This window comes from Seriola lalandi, unplaced genomic scaffold, assembly GCF_002814215.2.
Source record: "Seriola lalandi dorsalis isolate HSWRI2012SDOR001 ecotype SW California unplaced genomic scaffold, Sedor1 jcf7180002054319, whole genome shotgun sequence".
NCBI lineage: Eukaryota > Metazoa > Chordata > Actinopteri > Carangiformes > Carangidae > Seriola > Seriola lalandi.
The window spans coordinates 54,649-69,393 of NW_019524872.1; the positions used below are offsets into that span (position 1 = coordinate 54,649).

The window sequence follows — 14,745 nt, forward strand, 5'->3', positions numbered from 1 at the left end:
CAAACTAGTTGCTAACTTCACGCTAAAGCTGGCTGCCCGGGTCAAACCGTGCAATCGGGGCTAGAAGGGCCAAGATACTGATGGTCACTCTGGCTGAGCTCCAGGAATCCTGTGTGGAGATTGTACAAGAAACACCACACCAAGTCTACGTCTGCTACTGAGAGAGGACGGCACATTATTCACACGACCACGCAAGGTTGCTTCTTAGAAAGAAGTAAGGTGGAGCTGGTGTTTTGCAACTACAAGCTACAACCACAGACCACAATGTAAAGTAAGTAGATATGATGTGTTTTCAGTAACAGTGAGTAAGAAACTCTTGCTCCAGTGCATTTAAATTACAGCTAAATACCAAGTCATTTCTCATTCTACAGGGATTGTTAAAAAGCATTTATGGGAATGTAGGTATTCACAGATGAAAAAAGAAGGTCTTCAGGCAAGCTGAAGGGGGAGCAAAAAATCCACACTTCTTCAGAAAATAACATGTGATTTATGAAACATCGGCTAATGAGATCTATCAAAGGACAAGGATCTGAGAGAAGGTTTTCCTTTAAGGTCTAATAAGTAAACAAAACGAGAGATTCAGAGTTTTAAAGTCATGGAGGAAACAAAGCCACATCCATCCCTGTCCTTGTCATCCTCTTCGTGCCAACAAACACAAAAGGTCAAGTTATACCTTAGCAAATAAAACCAATTCAAGTGCAGCCGTGGAATCTGAAAATGATTGCTTTCACAGGAAATAAGCCATTGTCACTCAAGGGCGCTCACTTTTGGCTCACACACCAGATTTTGTCCCGTCTGCTCTGGAGTCAGTGCTGGCTAAACACTGTGTTTTTTTGTTGCCTTATTAACATTAACAGGGAATGGCTGAGGAGCTGCAGTCACACTCTGACTAATTCTCTTATTCCTGAGAGGGCTGCGGTGATGTATGAGGGGAATGAGATGGGAGGCACAGGTCGAATGGCCAACACTGTTGCCATCACACGGTAATGAGATCTCAGGGGGAGGAGAAAAGAGAGGCCGATTCCTCCGACTACCTGCTCACATTATACTAATTGGCCAGAATAGGGTAGGTAAGATGTAGTAAGTTTTAATGACATTATTAAAAAAAGTGTAGAAGTTCCACACCTGCTTCTGAGAAATATTAGTGAGTAGGAGTGACACTGTCATGAGTGGTGTGTGTAAATTGGTTTGACCATACATTAGCTACACAGCCTGGCCAAAAGTATGTGGACATGCCTGCCCATTTACTTTTTTGTACTTATGGTCTGGGCTGGATTTTCATGTTGTGTGCTTCTTAAGATTCTTAAAATCTCAAACATCCCATATTGTATAGAGGTATATTTCCATGTTTGTTTTCTGATCATAGATCAGGTCTAGGTTCTATATTGATACTGTGAAAGTATCAAAGCGCTCAGTCCACAGAGAAATGCACACAGCCTGTATTTAGACACTGAGCCGTCAGGACTTCTGTAACTTTGTGATGTCACAACAAAGCAGTCAACGCCCTCAGCCATGCCCCAAACCCAGCCCACCTGGACCCGCTGTCCAACCTTGCAGGATTGGTTTTCTCTAAGTGTTAACCTTAAATCTGCTATATTTTTATTAGATCACTCAGAAACACTCAGCCAATCAGAGGCCAAGTTCAGATCCTCTCTTCTGATTGGCTCACCAACCTGTTGTTCCTAGAGCTCCAGAGAGAAGCCTGAGAAAGGAGATGTAAAACGACATCGAGATGGTTTTTGGTTCTTAAATCCACAAATATATCTATGGCTCAACACTTCAAACAAAACCCAAGAAAAGTGTAAAATATGGGACCTGGGAGCTTTTCTGAGTCTTTCCTTACTTAAAGTGTGTTATATTCGTTTTTGTGCATGTAATTGGTCTTCAGGGTCACAAGGATCAAAGTTTACATCAAAGGGAGGAACTCTGTCAGGGTTAAAACCCACTTTTCTCCTATGTCCAGACTTTACTTCCTGGTCCTATTGACGTCAATACTTCTCTAGGTGCTGCCCACCTGCAAGCTTGGCACGCCCCCACATAAGGCACGGCACATTACTACTTATGGTAAAGAGTTTTCATTAGTTTTGTAGCCATGCTGAAAAGACTGTGTTCTTAGTTTCCTGCAGAAATCTAGTTCATTTTTCCACAGTTCTCCACTGCTCCAAACATTACAGCGTGAGCCCGCACTTCAAGGAGGACTGCTTCAGAAGCCACGCAGAGTTAGACGCTTCATTTTCACAACACTTATTTCTGTAATTCACACGTGATGTGGCCGAACAAGGGACTCAGCCTCACAGCCTGTCGGTCTGCATTGTTATTGTGGATGTTAACCGCGTTACCGCGATCAGATCATGTTAGTTAGAAGCAGCATAGCAAAGATTTAAAGGCTTAAACGTTTGTCAGTGTTGACATGCTGTACCTCGTTAGCTGCGATAAATTATCGACAGTTGTTCATTTTTCAGTGAGTTCATTTTTCAGTAACCACGCCCACTAACGTTAAATTAATTCAGATTTACCTGCATCGTAAACCAGCAGGAGGTGAAGCAGTGGAGACTCCCGACCTGTCGACCGTCTGTCTGTTCTTTCATTATCAATATTTCTTTAGTCCGGAAGTGTCCGCACATAAAATATCAAAAGGGTTTCTTCAATTAAAATCTTATTGACTGACATCAGTGTCCGACCTCAGTAATGCTCTTGTGGCGGAGCAGCCACGACCCAAAATCTTGAGGAAGGCCTTTACCCTCAGGGGTAGTGGCTGTAATGGCAGCAGATTAATGTCCATGCTTTTGGAATGGCTTGTATAACAACAACTTATGGGTGTGATGTCATGTGCGAGCGTTCACATATTTTGTTCTGGTGTCCATTTACCATATAGAGTTTCTCCAGTGTATATTACAGCATTACCATAAGTGGATTTTTTGCCCCATATTTAATAATTTCCATATATTTATATTCCATACTTCATATTCTAAACATCCGCCTCTCTGGCTGCTCTGTTCCATCATTTGCACGTTGACCATGACTTCTGGGCAAGGCCAGGCAAGGCAAGGGAACATTATTTACTTAGCACATTTCAAACCTCGTGCTTTATAGAGGAATATTACTGTAAGATTGCATCAAATAAAAACACCGATGTATAAAACATGTGAAACTGATTCATAAAAAATAAAAAAGCATGATAGAAATCAAACAATGTGAGCACATAAATTCTTAAAGGCACTTAAGGCGACTGTGCTAAGGCCTGAGTTAGTGTTCATTAAAGGCTTTGGGGAACAGTTGGGCTCTGAGTGTGGTTTTAGATGAAGCCTGTCTCAGATTTTCAGGAAGCAGATTCCAGTAGTAGGAAGCTTGATAACTAAAAGCTTAGTGTTAACCCAAGGGAGAACCAGTAGATCAGTCCCTGATGATCTGAGGGTTCTAGTGGGTCCATAAAGAATTAGCAGTTGAGGAATGTATTTAGGGTCAAAACTGTTGACTGAAAAGTAAGAGGATTTTAAAATGGATTCAAAACTCGATTGGATTCTGGTGAGAAACCTTACTGCAGCATTCTCGATGAGTTGTGGTGGTTTTAAAGGTTTCTGCAGGAGGCCCGATGACAGGGTGTTACTGAAGCATCACGGCCAGATCTCTGATTCTGGTAATATTTCTTAAGTGATAAAAGGCTGATTTCACAACTGACTTGATATGGCTGCTTACGCTGAGGTCTGAATGTAGTATAATGCCCTATGTGGTGTGTGTGTTTGTGTGTGTGTGTGTGTGTGTGTGTGTGTGTTTGTGTGTGTGTGTGTGAGTGTGTGTGTGTGTGTGTGTAGCAGGAGCCTGGAGGCAATCCAGAGGCAGAAATTGTGTGGTGGCACTTTGCAAATTGCATTGATCTCTCCCTAGACCTGCCTTCCACCTGCCACCCATCCACGGTGTTACAGAGGGGTAGAGTGGGGCGGGTGCAGTTGGACAGACTTACTTCTTTATCCTTACCCTGCTGTCTTCTGCCTCTTTCCTCTATTATTGTCTTTGCATTTACCTTATGTCTCGCTTTGTTCCTCCTGCTGTCCTTTCTTAAATCCATCTTTCCCCCTTGCACTCACGCAAACACACACACACGCACACACACACACACACGCACCTGCAGCAGCCCATGACACACTTTCCCTTGCTAGTCATTGGTATGACTGACATGCTTTCCTCTGTCCTGTCCTGTCCTGTCCTAATTACGACATTATTAGTTGTCACGGTGATGATCAGCAGAGGAGATACAGAACATGTGTTAATGAGTGAGAAATCACAGTGGAACATGTCAGGAGGGTCGAAATTGACCATGTTCGAATTTGACCTCTGTTAAATAACATGAATATCAGCCCAGCGATCAGTGGACTAGATTTTGGTTTTAAATTTACATTTGTAAATTTTCAGCCAAAAAACAAAAAAAACAACAAAAAAAACAACAAAAAAACCCCCAAAGATGGCGTTTTGCAGACGTTGCAGCCTTGCAAGCTGCTGGTGTTTGGGGGAACTAGCACAGAGATTATCTCATTGTCTCATCTTGTGATGCTGGCTCCTTCGTAGTGACTGATATCCCACAATGCAACATATTTGCTGGAAGTTTATTGAGATCATGTTTAAGTAGTTCGGAAAATCAAAGCCTAATTAAGCTTAATGATACCCTCGTCTCCTGGACAGCAGCCAAGCAAAATCACACAGCCATGAAAACTGCATGAAAGGGCTCCTTGTGAGCTCACGGGATCTCTTTACTTACAGAGCTTGTTTGTTGTGTTTTTTTAGTCTTCCTCATTTATTATCTTTTGGAGGGAAAATGTAAAAAATAAAATAAATAAATAACTTGTTCTTCCACATATATTGTATATCTGCTCTTTAGCTGAATAGAAACCTGAATGTTATTTTTTTTTTTTGCTAATAAAAAAAAAGAGGGAGATGGAAAAAAAATCAATAAGACGCTTGTAGGCATTTTATCAGTTTGGAACCAGGTCAAAAATGTAACCGGCTATCTGAACATAACTCTAACAACCATGTTATCTTTCCTACGCTGCCAAGAGATATTATATCTCTAGGGACTTCCTGGTTACTTAGTCAAGGACCGAGCGTGGCGTAGAGTGTACCTTCTTCACCCTGCCAACCCTCTAATGAGTGTCCTCAAACTCCTGTTATCGACTGTCCTGCCTCATCTGTCTCGAACCTGCAGCGACTGTCCCTCTGTGGCTGCCTTCAGTGCAAATATATACTGTTAAATATAGTTCCTGCAGAATATGGCCGAGCGGACACATGAGCGTGGGGTCTAAAACTGGAGGTCGCTTGTGTACATGCACGCACAACCACCCTAAGGATGTCAGAGGGCGTGTAAACAACTACACAGCCATCCAAAAATATTCACTCACATTAACACTAACACTGGGGTCACAGAGGTACATTAGTGAAACAAATGCCACTGCAGGCTCCCAATTTGCTTTTCACGAATATAACCATAAATGTTTCTATTTTTTATTGCTCTGTTCGATAAAGGAGTTGTTAAACACATTTCAGCCCCCCCCCCTCGAATGGGAAAATCGTTTTGGTATCATAAAACAGCAATAAGTCACTCACTCACTGAAGAGCATTGACTGCTGTTTTGCTCACAGAGTTTATTAAAGATGCAATTTCTGAATTGGCAGGCCAGAGAAAATGGCAAGTTTTGGCCAAAAGCCAGTGTTTACTGACAAGACATCTGCATTGATCATGAATAGCTTCTACCAAGGTTGCACAGTCATGGCAGGATGTTAGTGAAAACTCCCTTTCAAAGCTCTGTTTACTGGACAGCACCTGACCTGGTTTAGACAAAGCCGGCAAAGCAGAAATCTTGAAATTCTTAAGTAAGGGTTATACAAAGCTCAGTTAATTTCTCATCACCAGGTTTTGTTTTGTAAGCCTTTGTGCCTCAGGTTGAGCTCTACTGCCCTCTTTTCAAAATACTGGAACTATCATCTGAACGGATCTTTGAGTTGAAAAAGCTGTCACCCATTTTAATGACATTTTTCAGGTGCATCACACCTCTGCTTGAAACAGTAGAACAGACACTATATGAAAAAACTGATTTGAAAATAAACAAACTCATGATCGATTTAAATAACTTTCACCAACTGTCATTTCAGTGCACGCAGCACCACAATGTTAAGCATAATATTCTCTGAAACTGAAATGCAATTCATTCTCAATGCAATGAATAATGCAAAAAAAAAAAAAAAAAAATCAGCTTTACCTTCTTCCTCTACTTTCAAATGTGTAAAACCAAAATATTAAAAACTCACTCAACAGTTTTGTCACAATTCCACTGAAGGTCAACAAATGACAAAAGTCAAGCCCTAGTTGTGAGTATCTACTGTGCAGTATTGTTTGGAAAATGTATGTAAATTGATATTGAATACAATGAGGTGTGTGCCACATATGGTGAGTGCTTGCCAAGTTTTTATCCCTGTTACATATAACTATTATTTGAACAGCATATAATTTACTGAAATGACTATAATTCAGACGGTGTTTCATGCACTGAAATGTTAGAGGTTGGAATGCTGTTTGAACAGAGGTTATGTTACCTGGATGTCTAAAAATACTTTCGCTAAATGAATGCCCACTGCGCTGTGTTAAGTGTTCATTTAAGGATTTATTAAATTTCTTTTATTGAGGCACTGTTCCACTTTGATTTAATCGATTGACCACCCCTGATTTTTTTTTCTGAAGATGATAGCATACAACCCACAAGTGCTTTAGCTATTAGGCTGGAGTGCACTAAGCCCACTGCAAAGGTGTGAAAGGAGGCTTTTATAAACAGATTAGATTTTTTTGTATATATATATATATATATTGTCACAGCTGTTAGTCAGTGCTGTTTGTGCAACAGACCCACTGCAGAAAAATATTTCTAATTTCATCATTTCTTCTATCCATCTGTGTGATACTGTAGGGCCAACCGGGTGATGCACTTGGGCGGGGTGACGGGTCAGCGGGGAGCAGGGTGAGCAGTGAAGGGAAGGATGCACACATGTGGAAAAACAGGCTGAAACTGGCCCAGAATTAATTTTCATCACGTCTGCGGCAGCTGCTGCTGCTGCTGGTTAGGTGATGTGAAGGAGGAGTGATCCATGATGTTACGGAGCAGAGAATCAGCTACCATCAGAGGATGTGGAGGAAGGTTTGACTCTGTATCTGTGTGTCTTTTTTTTGTGCCTGGTGGGCTGTACCAGGGCAGGAACTTACCTCTGCAGATGGTGCCATTGCCCACGTAGCCCGGCTTGCAGGTACACAGGTGTCCTCTGATGGTGTTGGTGCAGATGGCGTTCTCATCACACAAATTTTGGCCGCTGGCACACTCGTCATGCTCTGAGGGAGAGATAGAGAGAGAGACTCCGCAGTCAGTATAGCAGTGTGTGCATGTGTGTGCATGTGTGTGTATGTGTTTGTCTGCTGCTGTGAAAGATGGAGAGGTCATTGGAAATTTTTTTTTAGCCTAGCAGCCATCGCAAACTCCACTGATGAGAGGACAGTTAACAAGCTAGCTGGCTCAGAATACGAAGCCACAGCTGAACCTTTCTTCTGTCGGCAGCCAGCTTTCCGAACATCCACGTTTCCAAACTCGGCTCATTCAAAATGGATGTGAAGTGGTTTCTGTAACATGAAGGTTACTTTCAATCATGGAATGACAAAGGCGTAGCTGCTTTTTCTGCCCCAGTTTTTACTTTAAAACCACCATCAGGTGGTAGAGGCGTTAGGAGGAACAGCTGATACATGCCAGGTGTGCTGACTGATTGCTCAGTATCAGCATCAATTAGCCTAATGAGGCTGGCGGTGACTAGTGAGGCACAACATCAAGAAATATATCAACACTTAACTTTCACAAAATCATGTAAACAAGTAGAGCTTTCTAGAAGCTTACAGACTTACCCTAATTCCAGAGAGTTTACGTCTGCTAATGGGAAATAACTGCTTCAAACGTCTCAGTATTTCCCAGTGTCCCAGTATAATATCAGTTAAATGTGCAACCGGAAAATATGGGTCTCTGGCAGCTACACACTGCGATTGGTCAGCTTGTGCTTCCTCCTACAAGTTTATAATGCAGATAGAGCTTTTTGATTGTGAAGCTCAGTTATCTTTCCCTTGTCAGTAGCACAAAGCAAAGACATCGCTACTGCAAATCTGCTCACTGTGATCGCTGCTCTTTATCACAATGTGAGACAAGGTGAACATCTCTGTTGTTGCTTATATCACAAAATGAATAAAAGAATCTGAATACAGATAATGTGGGGGAACATAACTAAAGCACCACGTACAATAGATCTGTGTAGTGTTGCAGCAGTGCGATATATCTGAGTGAAATCCAACACTTTAGCTATAAATCAAAACTTTCTGGCACCACCCTGTAAAATCCAACTTTTCCCATCTCTATTACTTGGGTTCAGATTTTTGCTTTATTTTTGCTTTTAACATATTCATACATATCTCACCTGTAATATGCAACTTTCAATACAAGCTGAGTAATGCTCCCCATCCACTTATTATAACAACTCATTAAAGCAATGTAACATTATGAATATTAAAGCAGTTAACAATGCATGAATTGCTTGTTTAAAAGGCTTTGGCAGCAGATGGCTGTGAACTGAACCACACCGCCATCACACTTCCAACAAAGAGCATCGCACCAGCCAAATTCAGAGCAGAACTGCTGGTGTGTCACAACCCCTGCAAGTGCAATTTTGACATTTTTCTCAGATTGAAAGTTACACGGTCCTTCATGGGCTGTATAAATTTCTACAACCATAAAACTGAGAGACTAATAATAGAAAACAGTGCAAGGTCAGCAGAATGAGAATATGGCTAGATTTGTTTCATTCATGAAATGCTGACTCACTAATAACATGGGGCGTACACAGTGCTGCATGCATGCTCAGGGTCAGTGTTTTATAGCCTGCTAGGTACCATGAACTGCTCTCTTGACTTTTATAGTTTGCTGTTAGCTACAGAAGCCAGAGGGAATAAGGAGTTTAATACAAGTATGGTTAACCACCAATAGGAGACCTTCCAGTGAACAGTAAATCCGTCTCACTGCTCCGACAGTGTCAGTCATGGATGTTAACATGTAGAAAAACTCTAAAGTTGTCTCCCAGATGTGAAACATCCTGGACTTTACTCAGACTTTAATGGCTCAGACTACTTCTGCAGCATAATCCACATTTCCACTGCTCAGTGTATGAATCTTTAGCTTCAGAAGTGTTCTTTGATTACACTGTGTAAAAACAATATCAACTGAAATAATGAAAACTACCAAAAATATTTGAACCTGGGATTTAAAGATGAGGTAAATACATACAATACCAATGTGCATATTCCCAAACAAATTTACTCAAATTACTACAAACCAAGTGACAGACATTGAACCTGGTGTCCCAGAGGCTCACACAGCCCTGGGACAGTTTTACAACTCTGACCTTTTGGTAATCCAGCCTTGTCCAGGGGCTTTTATAAATGGGGCCTCATGGTTCACCTGAAGAGGGTGAATGGTCCCATGGATCTGCAGGGAATTTAAGTAAGAACTAAGGGTTATGAAGCGTGCATGCAAACACTGAAGGAGGGCTTATTGAGTGTTCTGACTATTTCACTCCGCAGACACACTGCTCAGTCAGTAGGACTCGCTTGTGCAGCAACAAGGGCATGATCCCTCACTGGCTTCCCACCTGCGAACATGGCCATTTGTGTTCATTGGAACCCGAAAACCAAGCCAAACTACAGTGATAGATATGATCTTTAACCCCTGCACAGCCTGTTGTCCCCTAAATAGTTTGGTATTTCCAACATAATGTATATTTAGTTTAGACCAATTTAGGCTGTGTGAATAGTACAATCAAAACTGATGCATTAAGACAGGTGTTCAACATCTGCACGGCAGATAATTTGAGTTGTTATAGTACGAAAATCCCAGCCGTCAATATCATTAACAATGAGTCTACTCTATTTATTACACTGAGTCAGCATGCACAATAACAGGACCCTGACACTGAAGCAGCTAAATGGAATTAATCTGTTGTGTATTTTATTTGTTACACCTGTGCTTTTGCTTCTGTGACGTGTCAAAATTTTCTTCAACTTTATCAACTGACGGCGTAAAATACATTTCTTCACCACTGATTATTCGTGCTTCATGTGTAAAGTGCGAGTTTATCATTTCATCAATAGTGAATGAGTGACTGATTTCTGCCAGGTCTGCAGTTCAGCACCGCATCAGCCTGCTGCTGCAGGTTAATCTCACCAGGATCATCATGTTACACATGACATACTACATGCTCCACTAATGGGCCCCACAGCAAAAGGTTCTAATGAGGCTGTTCTGGAGTTGACCTGAGGCCACCACAACTCTGCTTGAGTGGGAATGCGCTATTAGCCAAAAAGGGAAATTTGATTCATACATTTTTAAAAAGAATATAATTATAACAACATGAAATAATAATTATGGATCTCTCTGCTCCTTATAAATATGGGATTAACTGATTTTTGGCAGCGTGTTTATTGATCCAAGTCTTGCCGCTAAGCTTATCAAACTGGTTAAGCCGTAGTTAATGCATCTTCAATTAGAATCTGACATGATTTTGGATGATTATAAACAATACATTATAAGGGAAAAAAGCTTTGATGATGCAGCTGTGGGGATTTACCACAGAGCTCAAGTATCGTTTTATAACAAACCATGAAGTGTGTCTTTAAGTACTAGTCAGGACCTGGCCTGAGGCTGCCTCAACTCACAAGGTACACACTAAAACACACTCCTCATTAACATGCAAAAGCTTTGGTGGGAGTCATGACTAATACAGTCCCCTTAATTAATGAGTGTTGCTCAAGAACCCCCGAGGCAACTAGGAGAAATTATTTAGCTTTTCTCTTCCCAAGGATTTCCTCCCCATGTTGAACTATAAAGTGGAGGTGAATGTCAACAGCACTGGTGGGATGCGTACGAGTTTGTGTGAAGGGATATGAAAAGTAGGCTGCATTAATGGTAAGTAATAGAGGAAGAGTTACATGATTAAATATTCAGCGTGCTAATGGCTGCGAGCTGATCGAGGGCAGAGCAACACAATCAAAACACTGACAGCCGCATGGGCTGCTTATTAATATCGTTTAATGTCTGCTGGCCAATTTGAAATTATAGAGAAGCATAAACAGACAGATGCAGTGGCTGAATTGATGGAAAATGAATACGTGAAAGGCCGCCAAGTTGAATAAGCAATAAATCCACTAGTAAAAACACTTAAGGGCCCTTTTTTTTGGTGGTGGTGCAATGTGAAGTAAACCAGCGTGAATCATTCGTTTTTTAATTCATTCACTCTGTTACTTCTGTCTGCCTTTGATCACTTTGCTTTTATGCGTGTTGGGGTTCATGTAGCTGAAAAACATGAAGATGTCATGTTAAGTGTCACCAGATGTTCTGTGTTTTCATATCAAGAGTCTTTCCTGAAATTCCTGTGCATGCATTAAGTGTTTTTAATCATGCGGGTAGCTCATGGCTTCTTGATAATTGGTTGTAAGGGTGTTGAGATCTGATTTCTTGTTAGACGGAGAACCAATCATATTTCACTTCTTTGTTCTCCTGAATAGTATTAAAAGGAGCTATTTGTAAGTTTTATCTGTCTCTGAATGTGTTTTCTTGCCGTGAGCGGGTGATGGCGATTGGGACTTGACAAGAGCTTCAGTCATCATCATCTTTATAGTACAGGACGTTATAATACGTGCTATGGCTTCAGAACATATAGGAGGCTAGCTTCAGGCTGGGGCTTGCTGGTTAGCATGCTAACTTAAGTAGAAGGAAAGATGTGAGAGAGGCAAGAGTTAACATTCATGTTGTCTTCCAACTTTGGAGACTTGGAGAACTTTGGTGAATTAAGTTTGATGCTGAATTGACAATGTGTCTTCTGGACTGGTAAGTAAACAGCTGTTAATGCTAATGTTAGCATGTAGCTATAGTAAAATTTACAAATAGCTCCTTTAAAACTATGTAAATTGTACAATATTTATACTTTATGCACAACTAATACAGTGCTTTGTGTTTTTATTATTATTGATGATATTCACAAAATTTCCAATACAGTGATGACCAGTGCCATCAGCCTTCCGACAGGTTCAAATCTGCAACCCAGCTGCAGGTCTGTGGTGGTGCTCAGGTCGTGTCGCTCTGCACCATCCAGACAACAACAAGATTTCCTGGAGAAGTGCTCTTCCACTTCTTGTAGCCACTCTGATTCTCACAGCTGTTTCAGAGCTATGAGACGAGTGACGTGATCGGCTGAGACTGTGTTAATTGATCATCACACCCTTCAAACTATAAGTATTCGACTTCATTGAGACATTTTGCACCACGTTGCGAAACACATGGGGGCCAAAATAGAAGGTGCCCTTGGAGACACCCTCCGTCAGTGCACCTAAGACTTAAGATAGGACGCTAGTAGCTATATTGTTGTTGTATATTGATTATCCAGGTTCACATAGCTGTCCAAAAGTAGAACGTGTAACATTAATACTGCGTATATGCTGGAAAAAAATTTTTATAGACCTTTGCTCACCAGCAGTGATCTGTTCCCAGCTAGCTGTGAAACAACACAAAAACATTTTGTACAACAGCAAAACTTTAAAAAAATAAAAATAAAAATAATTCTTGCTGTCCAGAAAATCTATAAAATCTGGCAAAATTCATTATGAAATTCATCATTAGTCTGAAGATTGAAAACGTCATCGATGGGGTGAGTGCAAATGCGCTGGTGTTTACAACGTGCTGGATTTCTTTTCCTCATTCTTGTCGACACCAGATTCATAACAGCTTGTGATTGAGATGTAGTTTTTCTATGTACCTGCATCCTGTGGAGTCAAGTCTATTTTCATCTGACTCCCGCATGCATCTCGGTGGACTGGATATTGAGCTGCCAGCGCCGCCGTAACGTGTCTGACTGCACAGCATTGTCGTGTGTGTGAACATACTGTATCCGAAGCTGCCTCGTATCAGAGGATTTGACAGGACTTCCTGGCTCATACATTAAAAGCACTCGAGACAAGTAGGTAGATTGAATTTTACAATCAATATGAAAATTGAAATCAATCAATATGTAAAGACCGTTCACATGGGTGGCGCAGTGATTAGCACTGTTGCCTCAGAGCAAGAAGGCCTTCCTGAAAATAATAAGCAGTATAACTAAAGGATGGAAGGACATTGATTTGTCTTTGAGGGCTGCTGTGTTCTCCATCCTGCTATTGATTTGTTTAACAAGTTATCAGATTAATTTATCTTTTTTAATGCTGCAGCCACTGTATTCCCTATGGTCTGCTCTATGGCTTAAATCTATTCTTATCTGGATTGGGAAAAGGGCTGTTTGATATTTTGAGTCATTTGATTAAATGCTAGTTTCAAAAATAGTGCTGAATATGGATTTAAAATAACATTTCAAGGACTTTGTATTTCTACAGTATGCTTTTTTTAAAGCAAACAACCTCTGGCTGATAGAGGGACTTCTTTTTAATGCACGTCTACACTGGCTTCACTAATCAGCCACGGTACCTGTCGTTTTAATTACAGATCTTGAAGAATAATTAATGGAGTGTATTAACCATCAGAGATTAATAAGATGTGCCAGTTACTATCCAGTGGGGGGATTTTTTTCCCCCACAATACAATCACCACACCCTGTGATGAATGATGGTGTCACTTGAAAGTTATTACATTGACAGTAGTGAGCTCAAGAGATTCTGCTGGAGAAAACCAGAGCTGCATCTGAGCAGGTTTGGTCTAATTAGTGATGATCTTAGAGTGATTTGGTGTCAAAGGTGACCACTCTGAAGTTCTGGGGGGTATATGACCGAACCACCAACACACAGTGTGGCTTCTGCACTGTCAACACACTGGAAAATGCAATTTAATTAGGAGGATCAGAGGAGTCGCTGAGGTTATTCTCCCATTTCACACAATTACTGGGACAAACGTTTCTCACCGACGAGGACGGGTCAGAACTACAGCTGTGCCCGAAATCAAACTCCTTCATTCATTTACTGTTCACTGAAGGGTCAGTCGTTTAGTGAGCAGCAAATTAAGATCTTGGGAAACTTACGACTCATCATTACTGATAGGAGCGGCATCACGTAACAGTAATTTACACATGTACCAAAGGTGACACAATGTATTATGGGATTTTGAACAAAAAATGGTGTATATACTATGCATGACTTTTTTCACTTCAATTAATCCAGCCGGTGCCTCAGACTGAACACAAAATGATCGTTTCCCTTGCTTTGTTTACTTTATTTGCACAAATGTCTTATTTACTGACAGTAAAAATGAACCTTGGTTCTTTATTTTTTTCTTTCCCTACTTTTCCTCCTTCCGCCTTTTGTTTTTGTAGATAAAATGGCGTCATTAAGCCTTGGGGTAAACGCTAACTTTGTGCTCAAGCTGAAACATTTTTAATGCATACACAACTGTTTGCCTGCATTTGCACTGCCTAGAGCTAATAATCTGTGTCCACATTGAGTTTGTATGTAATCACGCCGCCTGTGAAATGTGCTTCGTGTTCAGCCTGAATTTAACACCAAACTAAAATGTGAGGAGGCAGTGGTGGAAAATAACAAAGTGCATAGGGAAATATTGTAATTTTTACTCAAACACAAGCACAACTACATGACAACTGAAGTTCCTTTGCAGATGAAGATTTTACCACAGACAGGATGGGAGCTTAT

General features: G+C 40.9%; 1 protein-coding gene across 1 annotated transcript in view; it reads right to left on the reverse strand.

The window, feature by feature from the left end:
- The window catches only part of LOC111655488 (protein kinase C-binding protein NELL1), a 238,209-nt gene that overhangs the window by 50,933 nt on the left and 172,531 nt on the right, over nt 1–14,745 (reverse strand). The window contains exon 14 of the mRNA XM_023406920.2: nt 7,243–7,365. Within this exon, the coding sequence (XP_023262688.1) occupies nt 7,243–7,365 (123 nt within the window). The remainder of the gene's footprint in view (nt 1–7,242; nt 7,366–14,745) is intronic.